This window comes from Elephantulus edwardii, unplaced genomic scaffold (assembly GCF_000299155.1).
Source record: "Elephantulus edwardii isolate Elephantulus edwardi_28Jun2011 unplaced genomic scaffold, EleEdw1.0 scaffold00067, whole genome shotgun sequence".
NCBI classification, from domain to species: domain Eukaryota; kingdom Metazoa; phylum Chordata; class Mammalia; order Macroscelidea; family Macroscelididae; genus Elephantulus; species Elephantulus edwardii.
Genome location: NW_006399817.1, coordinates 8,496,702 through 8,512,986, shown reverse-complemented (window position 1 = coordinate 8,512,986; position 16,285 = coordinate 8,496,702). Strand labels below are relative to the sequence as shown.

General features: G+C 37.7%; 2 protein-coding genes across 2 annotated transcripts in view; both read left to right on the top strand.

Moving 5' to 3' along the window:
• The first annotated feature begins 2,723 nt into the window (after window positions 1-2,723).
• On the top strand, window positions 2,724-3,401 carry SMCO3 (single-pass membrane protein with coiled-coil domains 3). The gene has a single exon (XM_006888430.1). The coding sequence runs from the start codon at window positions 2,724-2,726 to the stop codon at window positions 3,399-3,401; it is 678 nt and encodes a 225-aa protein (XP_006888492.1).
• Window positions 3,402-8,210: 4,809 nt separating this feature from the next.
• Window positions 8,211-16,285, top strand: part of WBP11 (WW domain binding protein 11) — a gene marked incomplete at its 3' end in the record, with an annotated part of 13,379 nt that continues 5,304 nt past the window's right edge. The window contains 8 exon segments of the mRNA XM_006903643.1: window positions 8,211-8,274; window positions 9,159-9,190; window positions 9,629-9,722; window positions 11,198-11,394; window positions 11,494-11,627; window positions 12,019-12,218; window positions 12,861-13,052; window positions 16,193-16,280. Of these exon segments, the coding sequence (XP_006903705.1) occupies window positions 8,211-8,274; window positions 9,159-9,190; window positions 9,629-9,722; window positions 11,198-11,394; window positions 11,494-11,627; window positions 12,019-12,218; window positions 12,861-13,052; window positions 16,193-16,280 (1,001 nt within the window).

Genomic DNA, 16,285 nt, shown 5'->3' with positions numbered 1-16,285 from the left:
GGCCCCAAACCCAGAACTCTTCAGCTCTGCTGTGTTTGACCTGGGATTTCTCTGGAAATGAATTTTTCCTTGTTGCTGTCAAGCAAGGATTTTATGGAGTGTCACTATCAGATACTCTTCTTCATAGGGTCAACCTCCCGCTGCCCCCAACGTGTAGCTTCCCCCACTCCCTATCCTCTTACCTGTGAAATATCTTTGCATATTGTGTGTGGGTATGTGTAGGTGTGTGTTTATGCTTGGCCTCTTGGTCAGTAAAGCATCCAAATTTCTCCCATGATCAAAAAAGAGTGAAAAGCTTCTGACCCAAGCAATGGCATTTTCAGTAACTTCAGAAGCATATGAAATTTGGACAGAGAATAAAGAAGAATCAATGACTTTGAATTGTATTGGTGAATAATATTGAATATACTCAGGACTTGAATATATTCCAAGAACAAATGAATCTGCCTTGGAAGAAGTGTGGTCAGTATTCCTTAGGAATAAGGATGGTAAGACTTTTTCTCAATCACTTTAGGCACGCTGTTGTTAGGTGTTATCAAGTGCAACATACAGCAACCCTGCCAACAGCCAACCTAAACCTTCCCCTAGCCTGTTCTATCTTCATCATCTCTGACATTCTTGAGCCCATTGCTTTAGTCATCATGTCAATTCATCTGATTGGTGTCTTCCTCTCCTTCAGAGGTGGCAATCTCTGGAGGAGGACTTCGTGCTTGGAAAAGTAGAAAATGGGGCAGAAAGAGGAGGACTCTCAAGAACATGGAGGGATGTGGTAACTACAGCAATGAACTGAAGCACAGCAGAGATCATGAAGATAATGCAGGACTTGAGTTTCATCCTGTTATAAAAAGGGATGGTATGAATTACAGCCAACTCAACAACACCTAACAATGAGAAATGTTCTTTTTCAGGGTGGGAAAAAGTCTCTTCACCTAAATACCTGAAACAGGAAGTAGAAATTATTATTTTAATTCAGTCAGAAACAGCTTTCAAAATAAAAAAGCAGCCAAAATTAAGTCATATACAAATTTTTTTATCAAAACTAGAGAAATTACAGTACAAACATATGGTTATCAATTTGCAGTTTGGAATTCCTTGGTATTGTGAGAATACTTACTAAAGCTCTTAACAAGGAATAAATGCAAAAGAAGTTCTTTTTTTATTGTTGTGTGGATATCTATATGCCTAAAAATGGTATGGGTAATGTGTTCTGGACCACAGACAAAAATTCATTATGATCACTTTTAGTCTACCAAAAACTTAGCTACATTCAAAGTTTCTTCTATTTCTAACTTGTATCTTAGAACACAATTGCCATTGAGTCGAAAGCAACTCATAACTGATCCTCCATGGTTTCTGCCGCTGGTAAAACCACTGGAGAGCTGCTAGTGGATTCAGGCCAGCAGGGAGGCGAGGCCTTTGGGTTAACAGTACAATTCTCTATGCACTACACTAAGAGTTCCCTTTGTAAGTCACAGGAAAAGGTATTGTCATGTTTACTTCCTTGAGAAAAAGTCTCTTTAGTTCTTCATCTCATGTTTGAAGTGCCTTCTATCCAGATTAAGAACCATGGCTCTAGATAGGACCCAAATTAATCAGGATACTTATTGCTCAGAGTGAATCAGTCAAATTTCACACAAATATAGAATACTTCCTTTTTTTTCTCCTAAAAGTTTAAAGAATAAAATGTCAGGCAGACAGCAGGTCTAATCAAGATGTATCTAGAGTTCTATATGTTGTCTTGAGCTCAAATTTAGACTCTGCTTTAAAATAAAATTTCTGATGGTACTACAAACCCGAAGTGCAAGTACAAGACGATTGCCACTATACCACATCACTAGTCAAGTTCATTCTACTTACTCTGTGGCATTCTCTTGCTACTTATTCTTCACTTTTGTGAAATGGCATTGTCTTGTCTAAGCCTTACTTTAGTTTATCTTCATGATCAAGTGCAAAACAGACCATCCAAAGCAATTCATAAGCTTTGCAAACTGGGACTCATAGGTATAATCTTAAGTGCACAGTACCTCGCATCATGTCTACCCTCTCACTAAGCAAAATTTTAATTCAAAGTGCTTTGAATATCTGACCTTCATAAAGAGTTTCTGCTATTTCTTAAAGTAGTATGTTGTCTTCACTTGTCTCTCAGGTGTGGAAAACAAATAATATGGTAAAAGGAAACATTTCTTTTTAAAAAATTACTTGAATACTGTAAATTAAAACATATAAACATAAATTTTTATTTTAAAATCTTTGAAAACTCAGAGATCTCAGGATTCTACTTGCCCTGCAAATTAACTCCCAACATTAAAGAAATAAATTTGGTAGGTCTGGTGAAAGGACTTTACGATTAGGAAGGACTGGTAATAAAAGTAAACAAATCTAAAATTGGGGCTTGTTTCAAATAAAAGTCACTAAATATTCATGAGAAATTAGCAATTTATTAATAATCAGATGCTGGATAAACACAAATATTTCTTATCTGGTTTCACATCACAAAGCTAATGCTTAAATTTATGTATTAATTGTCTCTTTTGCTATCTACTTTGTCCATACACTGACTCCAAGTTTCACAAAGATAATTGTTTTAAAGATAAACTATTTGAGGGATTACTGCTTGTACTGTTCAGGGAGTATGATTTCCTGAGAAATCTACAGACAGCACAATTACTTTTCAAGATTTTCAGCAAGAATTTACTTTCTTTTTCAGAGATCATCTTTGAAATATGGCTGAGTATGACTTCATCTTCCCAGAGAACCCAAAGAGGCGGCAGGAAGTAAACCGTCTTCACCAGCAGCTTCTTGACTGCTTATCTGATAGCTTCCAAGCCACCAATAAGCTGATTGAGGTTCTAAATACACACCTGGGGTGCAGGTTAGCCTCAATTGAGATGCAAAGAGATGGAACTATTAAAGAAAACTGTGATGTCATCATCCAGACTATGACAAAAATTCAAAAAGAAATGCAAAAGATTGATGAAGCACTAAAGGATAAACTAGAGCCAACCCTTTACAGGAAACTCCAAGACATTAAGGAAAGGGACACAGAGAAAATTGCAATAGTACAAAAAGTCATTTCTGTCATTTTGGGAGATGTCACTTCTACAACAAGTGCAGTGGCTGTTAAACTCATAGCCTCAAATGTCACGAGTGGTATTATTAACACACTGGTCAAGGTTTTAGGTCAAATTGGTGCATCTCTCCTTGGAAATATTACAGTTGCTGTTATTAGTCTTGGGCTAGATATGATCGTCCGTGCCATCTTGGGAGCTGTGGAAAAGACACAACTTCAAGCAGCCATCAGAAGTTACGAAGCACATCTGGTAGAATTCAAGTCAGCCTCACAGAAATATCACCATGCCATTACTGAAGTCATCAACACAGTGAAGCACCAAATTAAATGAATAAGCATGCTGTCTGTCACTAGCATATTTTTCTGCTTCCTTCTCAACAATGTTTTGCTTCCTTAAAGAGTTTAACCGCTCAAATGCCTCTTACAGAGGCATAAATAGGGTAAATCGTTTTGATATAACCAGACATGTAAAAATTAAATGACATACTGCAGAGTGTATTTGGGGAGTTCTTTTTGTCTTATCAACAACCAATGCCTAGATAGTAACAGACCCTTCAAAATAACCAAATGTCTTCTCATGCTATTCTACTAGATCACCACTGGAGTATAAATGCTATTGGGTAGATCAATAGCTATAGGCTTACCTTTTCTAATTATCAGCCAAAATTCTTAAAATGTACATTGACTGCAGAGATTTGTATTTCTACCATTACCTTCAGACATCATTTAGTTCTAAGCGGACAGAGTAAATTCTGCCAAGACATACATCCTGGATCTTCGAATAGAATAAAAATATGAGCACATTTTTTATCATAATCTTAAATCCAGTTTTCTGTAAATTAGGAGATATTAAATACTAGCTAGTATCAGCATGCAGCTTAGGTGAAAAAAGGTAATGGCTCTACAATCCATTACACAACCAGGATGAATTAAAAGATAAGACTGATGGCTAAATTTGTGCACTAACTTGGCCATCAGAGTCTTTGGTTTGGCCTTTGTGATGTGTACAATGACATCATTTCTTTGATGGCATTTGGTATGAGTGAAACACAGGGGAAGTTTTTTTGGTGGCCTATATCAACTATATAAGTAAGGCAGGCAAGTTGGCTTGGTTTTTGTTGCATCTACTTAGCATATCAGCGTGCTGGTAGTAAGGACTTGCACTGTCAACCCAAAGGCTCACAATCCCAATCCACCAGCTGTTGCACGGGAGAAAGGCAATCTCCAAACATGCAATTTACTGCTTCTCAAAACGCACTTGAGTATCAGCTATGAGTCAATTCCGACTTGATGGTAAACAACAGTAACATTTTTTTTGGGGGGGGGGCGGGGGGAAGAACCACTGAGTAGGAATTGACCCATGGCTGACACTCCAGCAAGTTTTCAGAGGCAGTTAATCCCATGGAGGAGATTGCCTATCTTTCTCCGGAACAGCAGCTGGTGGATCTGAACCACGTCTTCAGATTGCAACACAGCTTCTTACCACCGGGCCATCAGAGCTCCGTAATAACATATTACATCTACTCTATCACCTCCTTAGTTTCTTGGACCGATGACTTGCCTTATTTGCTAACATTAGATTCATCAGCTACCTGCTTATGGATATAGGACTTGCCAGCCTTTTAGGAGAGAGGAACTGCCCACATAGTACATGCTATAGTAAAGAAGTTTGTTATTTATTACTAGTTTTCAGGAGAAAACCATTTTATTTTTAATATTAAAAATAATAGTAAGTAATAAAAGTAAGGTACAGCTTCCTTTGCTAAAGGAAGCCTTTCAGTTTGTTTAATTAAGTACTTAAACCTCAAGAAAAGACCGAGGTATGAATTCAATCAGTACAGATTAATTTCAGTGTAGCTGCAAGTGACTTTCAAATCTTCTAAATCCTGTAACAATTAGTAACTTCCAGGGGAGGCTCTTTTAGGTTCCAATTACAAAATTATCAACATGTTGTTGGTAGTTGAATGTGTTCAGTATCATCAATTATAGCATTGAAGCACACATAAAAAAGTTCTAAAATAAAAAACATTCAGCACATTACAATATCAAAAAACTAAGTCACTTTATTCACTTTTCAAATTTACTCTTTTCCTTCTAATTCTACATCACTTAGTTTCAGGGGGGAAAAAAATCACCATTTTGTCCAACTAGTTTATTCTTTGCCTATCACCTAGATGATAATCAACAAGGCTGCTTTCATAACTTCAGTCTAAAATCAAATCTAAGGCTCTAACATTAAGGTTAATTCAGGTACAGTATAAATACAACTAAGCCTACACTTATATATTCTGTTAAACATGTTTCCCAAGAAATATTTTTTTTTTAAAATGTAATTGATAGAATCATCTTAGAGCGAAGTTTTCCTATAGAGGCATTGTTTAAGATCAAAATTAACCAAAAATGTCCTCTAAGAGCAGGGTCTTTAAAAAAAAAACAACAAAAATACTCAAATTTACCTTTTAAAGAAGAAAGGGGGGGGGTAGTTTCGGGGGTGTAAAGAGAGGACAGAAGGAAACGGAATGACAAACACCAGAACTGAGTAAACGAATACGTATAGTGACATCATAGAGGGCTTTGGGGTGATGAAAAGACCAACTGATAGAAAGGCATCAATTCAAACCACTTTGTCTTTTGTAAACTTAAAACCTACTGCACGTCTGTTTTTCAAAACATAATCCCCTAATTTAGCAATCTGGGACCTGGATGTGGACACTTGTTTGTTCCCATCGCTACTAAACTAATGCCGAGCTGGGATAACTTAACCATAGCAAAGCAAACCAGAGGCGGGTTAACGCTACCCAAATGAACACTCCACCACTTTCGAAAAGAGAAAGAGGAAAATCCAACTCCTAATATATAAATTTAAATGAAAAGCACAGGTACACCCGTAACAAACTCCAACTAACTCATTAGCCGATGCTCCCGGAAATTAGGTCAAGGTGCATCCTGGGGGCGGGGCAGGCTTTGCATCAACCAATCCGCTCTCTGCCCTGCTTCTTTTTTCTAATTTCTATTGGACAACGGAAATGTCATTCGCCCTAAGTCTTTATTACTACAACTCTAGGGCGGACTCTTCGTCTACAACCAACCAATTCGGTGTTGCTTCGGAGAGGAAAAGCCTTCGGTCACGCGCTTTGGCGATGCGTTCTATGGTTACTTGAGAAGGGAAACGTTAAGACACCTTCAGGCCGGAGGGATAGGAAGTGACGTCAGCATGGCGGAGGGGCGCGAGGTTTCAAGATGGCGGTGGCTGAGTGAGAGGCAGGAGTGAAGGCCCGCCAGGAAGCAGCAGAAACGGAATCTTCTCCGTTCCCCTTCTTGCAGCGCCGGGAGCCCTGCCCACGCGTAAGTGTGCAGTATCGCCCCGCTCTGCTCTCCCCTGTCCTGATCCTGTCGGGCCCACGCGTTGTTGCCCCGGGATTCCAGGCCCCTGTGCCCTCTCTCTCCTCTGCGGTTGGGGGCTCCCGGGCTGCAGATGCGGCGTAGCGCGCAGCGGTCCCGCCGCTGCGTCGCCGGGGTCCGTTCGCTCCTCCTCCTGTGCACGTTGGCCGGTTGCCGTCTGGTAGCTCGAGTCCCGGTCAACCGTCGCTATGGTTTCGACAGTTGCTCCTGTCGTTCCTTCCTCGGTGGCTGCGGACTCCTTCGAATTGGAGCCTCGTCTGCTCAGTGTTTTGGAGGCCTGGTTTCCAGGCGGCACCACTTTCCCGATGAGCTTGTGCAGACCACAGCTCCATTGTAAAGGTTCTCTAGTGCGTACCTGTTTTATGTTTCATTTGTGTGAAGAACAGGGTCAGAAGATGTGCTTGAGAAATAATTAAGATAGGAAGACGAAAAAAGATACCGGTCGCCTAAAATAGGAAAACCATTTTGCGTGTTTTCCTTACCAATTCCCCGTTTTTTCATTAGACCTACTGACATGCTAAATTAATTGCCACTGGAACGTCTCTGAAGCATCTAACATAATCAGGGCAGTTGAATTACTTACTAAAAGAAGGTTTAAGCTCTTCTGGCAAATTCCCTGTGAAGAGTAGGAGGGGTATACGCATTGCCTAGCAGAAATTTCTCTCATGGTCTTCTCTTTCACATCTTTTGAAAGAGTTTTGTTTCAAAAGGGAAGAAAATTTGTAAACTTAGAGCACTAAAGTGTGACTCAAAGACCTCATTCATTTGGAATGAGCGGAGGAAATGCTAGCCTGGTATATTAATTATATGACTTACAAAATATTTGCCCTCGAGATATGAGTCAGGAATGAAGTATGTCCTTAGGAGAAAACCTGTAATGTATGTCTTACATATTGAAGATTATGGAAGCTCTTTCCGAACATAATTCTCATTTTGAGTATTTGCCTTTTTATTTTTAGTTTTCAGTTCTTACTTAGATCCAAGAACTACATCTTAAAATCTGAACATGCATAATCTTGGGGGTTTGATGAGTTACCAACGTGTTTACCAAGGAAAAGCCATGGAGAAAGGCATAGATGAACCATGAGCCCACATTTTATTACTGCTGGTATTTTTTCCTCCTTTTTTCATACTACACATGAATAAAAGGATGTAGGCTTCTATCTTGTGCCCTATTGTGGAAACATCTTCTGGTTGATCTTTTTCAGATGGCAGTAAATGCCATAATCTATAACAAAAAAGTTAAATTAGGGGAGCTCTGGTGGCCTAGTGGCAAGAAGCTGCACTGCAGTGCCAGAGGCACATGGTTCGAATCCACCAGATGCTCTGCCGAGGAAGGAGGGACAATCTCCTCCTGTACCATTCAGATTCGATTTGACGGTATATACACACACACACACACACATAGTTAGTAAAAAATTCTTTCCAAAAAAAAAGTTAGTGTTAGAGATCCAGAGTGCCCAGAAAAAACCATCCATCATCTCTAAAGAATAACAGAGATCAAATTTTGGGTGGCCCAGAAAGTTGAGACTATCTATCTGGGACACTAACATCAAAATTAGGGAAAGAATAAGAGTTCCAAAACTTAAATAAGTCCAAGGACTGTTGCTTGTCAGACGTATGATCTTTAGGAGAAAGAAAGAAATACAGGAGGGGAAATAATCTATTTCTTTGTATTTGCAGGTTTGTGTTTTGTTTTTTTGATTTTGTAAATAAGTAAGCCACACAGTTTGCCAACATGGGACGGAGATCTACATCATCCACCAAGAGTGGGAAATTTATGAATCCCACAGACCAAGCTCGTAAGTACCCATTAATATGGAATAATGAAGGATTAAAGAGTGGCACAGATTAATTCCTTTGTGTGAAATGAAGGATTAAGGAGTAGCACAGATTATGTATTTTTTGTTGATTGCCATCGAATCGAGCAGGACTCATAGCGACCCTATGAACGGAAGGCCTGAAGCCTTATAACTTTTATAACTATAACTTTAGTCATTTAACAAAGTTCATAGTTTCCAGTGGCATGTTGTTTAGGAAGTGAATGCCATTTCTGCTTCCAAACCTGTCTTTGATTGACTTAAAATGTAGACAGATTGGACTGAAGCATTTGTTTGGAATTTGGCATTTTGAGCATGTTATTTTGCAAACTCTTGGAATATTATGTGGCTTTTTTCTTCACCTTCATATTTTAAGGAAATGTATCTGATGACACTTATGTTGTCATAGAAATTTTAACAGGCACATGGAATTCCTGAATAGTACAACCAATTAATGCAACCAGGTGTTAGCCAAAGATTGCAGGTTCACATCCATCCACAGGCACCAAAGAAAGGCCTGACGATCTACTCCAAATCAGTTATTAAAACCCTATGAAGGGCTCTACATTAGAGTTGGCCAAGAGTAGAAGTCAGTATGACCATAATCATTTGTTTTGTAATTGGCTTCTAGTGTGGATAGAAACCAGGGATACTTGTAAATAGCAGTGCATCATAAGGACTTGTGAAACAAAGAATTTTCTAACCCCATAGTAGTGTCAAGTAACAAGTTTGGAAATATTTGTAATCGACCGTAAAAGCTCAAACAATATATGTCTTCCTAACCTTAAATAAGGAAATTAAGGTCTTACTGAATTGGTAAGAATGCTAATGTTCAAAATTTGAAAGTTTTCTTCTTCCTTTTAAAGGAAAAGAAGCCAGGAAGAGAGAATTAAAGAAGGTAAGATTTCGGTTGCATCTTTTATAAGTGCTATTTAATATACCTTATTATTTTGGACTAAGGGATTTCAAAACATTTATTTACCAGAAAAGATTGTTTATGCTTCTTATAACAAGCCATAAAATTTATTAAGCTAAAATACTGAGAAACTGAACTAAGTAACTTTTGTAGATGATTTTTTACTGGATTACTTTTTTAAAATTACTACTAAAGATCTCATGAAATTAAAATCTGTTCCCCTTTAAAAAAAAGGCAACTCTTAATTAATTATATTTCATTAAAAAAAGTAAAAGAATTTCTGAAAGCAAAAATTCATTGCTCTCTTTCTGGTGGTTGAATAAAGAAAAGATCACAGTTCAGTGTAAATAGATTGTTAAAATTAAAATAAAAATGGCATGACTGTTCAGCTTCTTGACATTGTTCTTTCATTTTCTTAAGAACAAAAAACAACGCATGATGGTACGAGCTGCAGTCTTAAAGATGAAAGACCCCAAACAGATTATCCGAGACATGGAGAAATTGGATGAAATGGGTAAGAATTTATAAAAAAGCTTGATTATGTTTTGACTGCAGGTATAAAGTCTTATATGAATATGCACAGTAGCAGACCAAAAAATGAGTGACGCGGTGTAGTCATTAGAACAGAAAACATGATAATATTTGACACTTGGCTTTAGTGTCAGGGAAATGAAGTGGAAGAAATGTAATGTAATAATAATAGGGAATACCAGATTTAGCATCACCATTTGTTAGGAGATAGTGAAATCCCAGTTTAACCAGGTCCCTTTTCATCAGAATACTAAAATCTCTTTTTCTGGAGTTACCTTATTTTTTTTGTTTGTTTGTTTTTAAAGGTGGTAATTGCCATACAAATAAAAATATTAGACTGCCGTAAATAGAAGACCATTTCCTATTTTTTTCAATGAGAAAAGTGCAGAAAGGTTGACAGTTTAATAAGAATAAAGATGAAACCGTCAAATATTTATAGTCAGATTTTCTGAACTGTTTTGGATTTTTCTCCCCCTTTTCACATTTTATATCATTTTCTTTTAATCTTTTCATATCCATCTTTCATCACTGCTTTACTAGAATTGCATTAAGTAGAATCACATAGCATTTTAGCTTTCCTTACATTCGTGTTAATTCAGAATTTTTTAGTTAAAATGTTCTTTTTAAACAAAAATACCTAACGAGACTCACTGATTGTCTACAAACAGATAATAGATAAAAGAAGTACCCTGGAACTTCTCTGATGCATTAAGTGGAAGTTAAAAAATCCAGTTATAAAGTGTGAGGTTTTGGTATTTAAATATTTCTGAAATAATACACAAGAGCTAATCTGGTAAAAGTTGAGTTGGCCTGCTTAATCCCAGATCTTTAAGCTATGGAGCGAGTTGCTGTTCCTTGAGTTACCATGCTTTTAACTGTTCAGACTTAAGGTTAGAACTGTTGCCATCTAGTCAATAGCAACTCATAGCTGACTCCTCAGCAGATTCCTGAAGCTATAAATCACACAGGAGGGGATTGCCCATCTTTCTCCCAAGGAACTGCTACTGGATTTGAACTGTCAGCGAGGCAGAAACAGGAAGAAGGATTGGCAGTCTCCTCCCAAAAACCTATTTGAAAGTTAGCAGTCAGTCAGTCCTGACTTGATGTTAGAGAAAGATGAAATGGCAGCCACCTCAGTACCTTGCAAACAACTATTCTGTAATCTACAGTACTTGTCACAGTAGCACCTCTGGTAAACCAGACACTTAACCTGTGGTAACCTGACAATTTTATGTTCACATTGAATCATCAGAGCTTTCTTATAAAATAGTTGATATCCCTATATTTCAGTTAAGCTGAAGCTCAAGAGTTCAAGTTCAGTGCCCAACTTTGCAAAATTGACAGTATACAAACTCACATCTGTCTTAGCTACAATTTCAATATATCAGATTTTTAACAATAAAGTGGATGTTAAAGTGACCTTTGTGTTTGTCTAATTCACCTAATTGCTTTTCTCAGAATTTAACCCAGTACAACAGCCACAGTTAAATGAGAAGGTGCTGAAAGACAAGCGTAAAAAGCTACGTGAAACCTTTGAACTCATTCTATGACTTTATGAAAAAGAGAATCCAGATATTTACAAAGAATTGAGAAAACTAGAAGTCGAGTATGAACAGAAGAGGGCTCAACTTAGCCAATATTTTGATGCCGTTAAGGTAATCAAGTTTCTTTTGAAATAAATGTTATACTGAAGTTAACTCTTTAAAATTAATGGGAGAGTTATATCACCCTCCTTACTCTTTTACGTGTTTCAGAATGCTCAGCATGTGGAAGTTGAGAGTATTCCATTGCCAGATATGCCGCATGCTCCTTCCAACATCTTGATCCAGGACATTCCACTTCCTGGTGCTCAGCCACCCTCCATCCTTAAGAAGACCTCAGCTTATGGGTAAAGGAACATTAAGCAATTTTCTTTTTGTTCTTTTTCACACTTGGAAATGAAAACTAGTAGTACAGTCCATAGATGCTGACCCAAAAGCCAGGCTTCTCTGGCAGTTCAAATCCACCAGCTGCTCCATGAGAGAAAGATGGGAGGTCTCCTTTCATATGATATACAGCCTGTGAAAGCCAGTGGAGGGTCAGCTGTAAGGGTCAGTTGGTTCCAGCTTAGCAAGGAAAGAGCTCAAGACAAAAATAAGCGACTTAAAACATCTGTCTTAGCCACCTAGTGCTGAAAATAAGACAGTGATGGATTTAATTATGGAATAGGAAATCCTCTTGAAAATTATTTAGAAGAAATAACTCATTATTAGGTAATTACTATAAAAACGTCTTTACAGACCTCCAACTCGGGCAGTTTCTATACTTCCTCTTCTTGGACATGGTGTTCCACGCTTGCCTCCTGGGAGAAAGCCTCCTGGCCCTCCACCTGGGCCTCCTCCTCCTCAAGTCTTACAGATGTATGGCCGTAAAGTGGGCTTTGCACTGGATCTTCCCGCTCGTAGACGAGATGAAGATATGATATATAGTCCTGATCTTGGTAAGGAGTGATTGTTCTTGTGCTTTTACGTGTTTTATTTTGGCCTTATTTGCTAATTGTTCATTACTCTCAGAACTTGGGAAATAAAGGAAGGTTGGGAGCTCTGACGACCTAGTGTTAAGGAGTTGAACTGCTGCAAGGCGGTATAAATCCACCAGCTGCTCCACAGGAGAAAGATGGCCAGTTCTCCTCCTATGTAATTTACAGCTTCTGAAAACCTGCAGGAGAGTCAGCTGTGAGTTATTTCTTACTCGGTGGCACATACAACAATATCCTATAGAACGGCCATATGGATGGATTAATAATTGGATTTACCAATGTGAAAACGTGCATACAGAAGGACGTTTAGGAATGCTAACTGTGCTATAAATAAGCATTCCTTCTAAATGTTCCTGTCAGTAGTTTAAGACTAAGATACCTTTTGAGATTTATTGTCATCAGATTTGGATGTCATTATATGAAGTGAGGTTGTATGTGCACATAGTTATTTCTGAATGAAATTTGTTTTCAAATTTGGACACATCAAGCCTTTTTTAATCAATTACGTTATTCTGAATTGACTAGTGACTATTTTTCTGTATTCTGGGTACCACATAGTGGAAGGTAAAGGTTACTTTTCCTCTGCTTGCCCCCTTTCTTCAGGTCAGCGAGGTCATGATGATGATGTTTCTAGCACCAGTGAAGATGACGGTTATCCTGAAGACATGGATCAAGACAAGCATGATGAGAGCACTGACGACAGCACTGATGACAGATCAGATGGAGAAAGTGAGGAGGATGAATTTGTGCATCGAGATGATAATGAGAGAGAGAGCAATGAAGAGAAGAAGTCAGGTATGTGCCAATGGAAGTCTCATGTGTGCTGCTTTATTAATGGATCTGTGAAAATGTTTTTTAAAGCAGGCACAGTAACTCTATTAACTCATGTGGTAAGTACTAAATACATGTTAACCTTTTTATTAAAGTGTACCTTTAGCAGGGAAAAATAATAGCTGTTCAACAGCTTAAAGATGTATTTCTGCTTAGGTAGTTTAGGAAAGAAAGAATAACCATGTGAAAATACTTTTAAAAAAAATTATTATTAATTTATGTGTGTACCGTCAAATTGGATCTGACTGGTACAGGAGGCAATTGTTCCTCCTTCAGCAGAGCATCTGGTGGATTTGAACTGTGCACCTCTGGAATTGCAGTGCAGTTTCCTGCCACTAGGCCACCAGAGCTTGCCTGAATATACTTTTAAAACATTCATGTTAAGTTATTTTTGGTTTTTAATAAGCTTTGATATAAATACCTGTATTTGAAGTTGTTTGGTTTTCCTTTGTGTATTACTTATATCTTATATGTAGAACCATGTCCATATTTAAAACTAGTTACAACTATGAGTGTAGAGATGGTATTGGTAAAATATACCATAGTATATTTTTCCATAGTGTATTTTATGTGTTTATTAGAAATTTAACAGTTGTATATACTTTTAAAAGTGGCTATAATACTGACCAAGAAAAATTTAAGCATAACAGATACTTTACAATACAAAATGTGTAATAGTTCTGTCACACCTCAAATACGAGGGGTTTTTTTTATCTTTAGAAAATTTTTTGTAGTCTGTAGACAGTCTGTTAGTATTTCTAATAATTACAAATTTTTCTTCTAATAATTCTTATAAAATGTGATTCCAGCTCAGTTAAGCAGTTTTTAAAAGCAGATGAAGCTGTTAACAAAAAATGTGGAAGACTTTACATTGAAATTAGTGCTAGGCAGTAGGAAGTCATGTGCACCACAGCAGCTCCATTTCCCTTTTGGATTGGTCTCTTTTCTGTACCATTTTCCCCTTTTCCTGCAGATGGGGTTTTCTTAAACATACATCAGTACACATCTGAAAATGGCTGGTAAATTATGATTTATACTTCTTTTAGCTGGCACTACATGCAAGGTGTTATTCTAGGCACTGAGGGTATAAAGGTAAGCAGCACTTTAGACCTTGCCCAAGTTGAACTGATGTACTTACTGTCTTAGTTATTTAGTAGTACTGTAACAGAAATACCAGAGATGGATGACTTTGAAGAGTGGAAATTCGTTTCCTCACAAATCTAGGAACAAAGTTCAAATTAAGGTCTCAGCCATGTCATTTTCTCCTTGAGCCTCTCTTAGATTGTCTTCCTCCAGTAATTCCTTGGCTTGTAGGTGATCTTCACATGGTACCTGTCTCATGTGTGTTTTCTCGGTTTGTGGTTTTGCTTTGCCTTTTTTTTTTTTTTTTTAAAAATAACTCAAGAGTGGTTAGGTTTAGGGCCAACACTACTCTGATTTGTTGTCATTAATGTGACAAAGCCCTATTTACAAATGATTTTATTTATACCATATCAGCAATTGGATTTTAGCACATATTTTCTTCTGTCTCATTGCTAGACAGGCCCAATTCTGAGCTGACCCTCTAGTGATTTTCCCCCGACTGCAAATCCCATAGGAAGAGAAATACCCATTTTTCTCCCTTAAACACATATTTTGTGGGTCTACAATTTTCAGTCATAATATTGGCTTAAAAATATCCATGTGTGAATACTCTTAGTATTGTAACTTTAAGTGTGGTATTTAAAGTATATACTTAAAAATCCATACAAACATTGCTATTCAGTTGGAACACAGTCATAACTGGCCCTCCATTGGGTTTCCGAAGCTGTAGGTCATGAAAGGAGTTTGCCCCCCTTTCTCCTTGCAGAGCTGTTACTGGATTTGGATCACCAGACTATCTTATATCATTGCCAAATATTTTTTCATGTGTCTTGGTGCACATGAGGTTTGTTTTATTTTTAGTATGTCCCAGTTGTTTAGTTTATCCTATTGGTAGTGGTGGTGGTGGTTAGGTGCCACCAAATTAAGTAAGATTCATAGCGGTGTTATGAACAAAAGTTCTACTCTGTTCAATCCTGCACCATCCTCACAATTCCTGACACAAAAGAGCCCATTGCAGCAGTCACTGTGTCAGTCCACCTGGTTGAGGGTCTTCCTCTCCTTCATCAACTCTCCACCCTTCCCAGCATCATGACCCTCTCCAAAGAATAGTCACTTCCAGCAACAGTTACATATTTTGTGCCATAGATTAGAGCTTCTAAGTATACTGGGGGGTTTTTGTGTGTGTGATCTTTATAGTTTTAGGTTTTATACATTGGTCCTTAATCTACCTTGAGTTGGTTTTTGTATATTCAGGTTTTCCATTTTATTGGGCTAAAATTATTGTGTGTCTTTAAGTCAACCAAAAATCTAGTGACCCTATGAAAACATCAGAACCTTGTCTGTGAAGCATATGCTTCACGTCTAGTTTTCAAACTCTAGCTCTTTGTACATTTCGTTATAATGCTTTGATTTGTCTTCTTGAGCTGCCCTTTAAAATACTCATTTCTTCCCTTTGGCTTCTCTGCATTCTTTTACAAGTATTGGTCACATCTGGCATCCATTTTGGTCTTTCTTTCCTGTCTTTGTAGTAATTGTTTGCTTTCTTCATTGGTGATGTCCTTGATGTCATCCCACAAATCATCTGGTCTTCAGTTATTAGTCAGCCCCTGGCCTTACTTTGACAGTTTTATTGAGCTTCTCCATGGACAGTTTTCACTAGTTCTTCTAATTCCTGTGATGTCAATGTATATAGTCACAGTTTGTATTTTTTAAAATAGATATTGCAGTTAATAAATCATTGATTGTAAAAAAGTTCTCTAATTTTAATCTCTAGCTTTATTTCATTCATCACCAAGGACGGCCACATTTTCAAACTATCACCTCCCCTTTATTTCCAACTTTTACATTACCATCACTAATTAATTTAGTCACAAATGAAATTGCTACATTTTTTAAGACTCTTCTATAGCATAAGCTTATCATCTGCTAACCAGTAGGCAGCATTTATTATATAGGCATTAGTTTATTATATGATAAGCATGCATTGAATTTCGGTGATTCTCGCCCTCCTGACTCCTTAGGTCTGAGTGTACGATTTGCAGATATGCCTGGAAAATCGAGGAAGAGGAAGAAGAGCATTAAGGAGCTGACTCCTCTTCAAGCCATGATGCTTC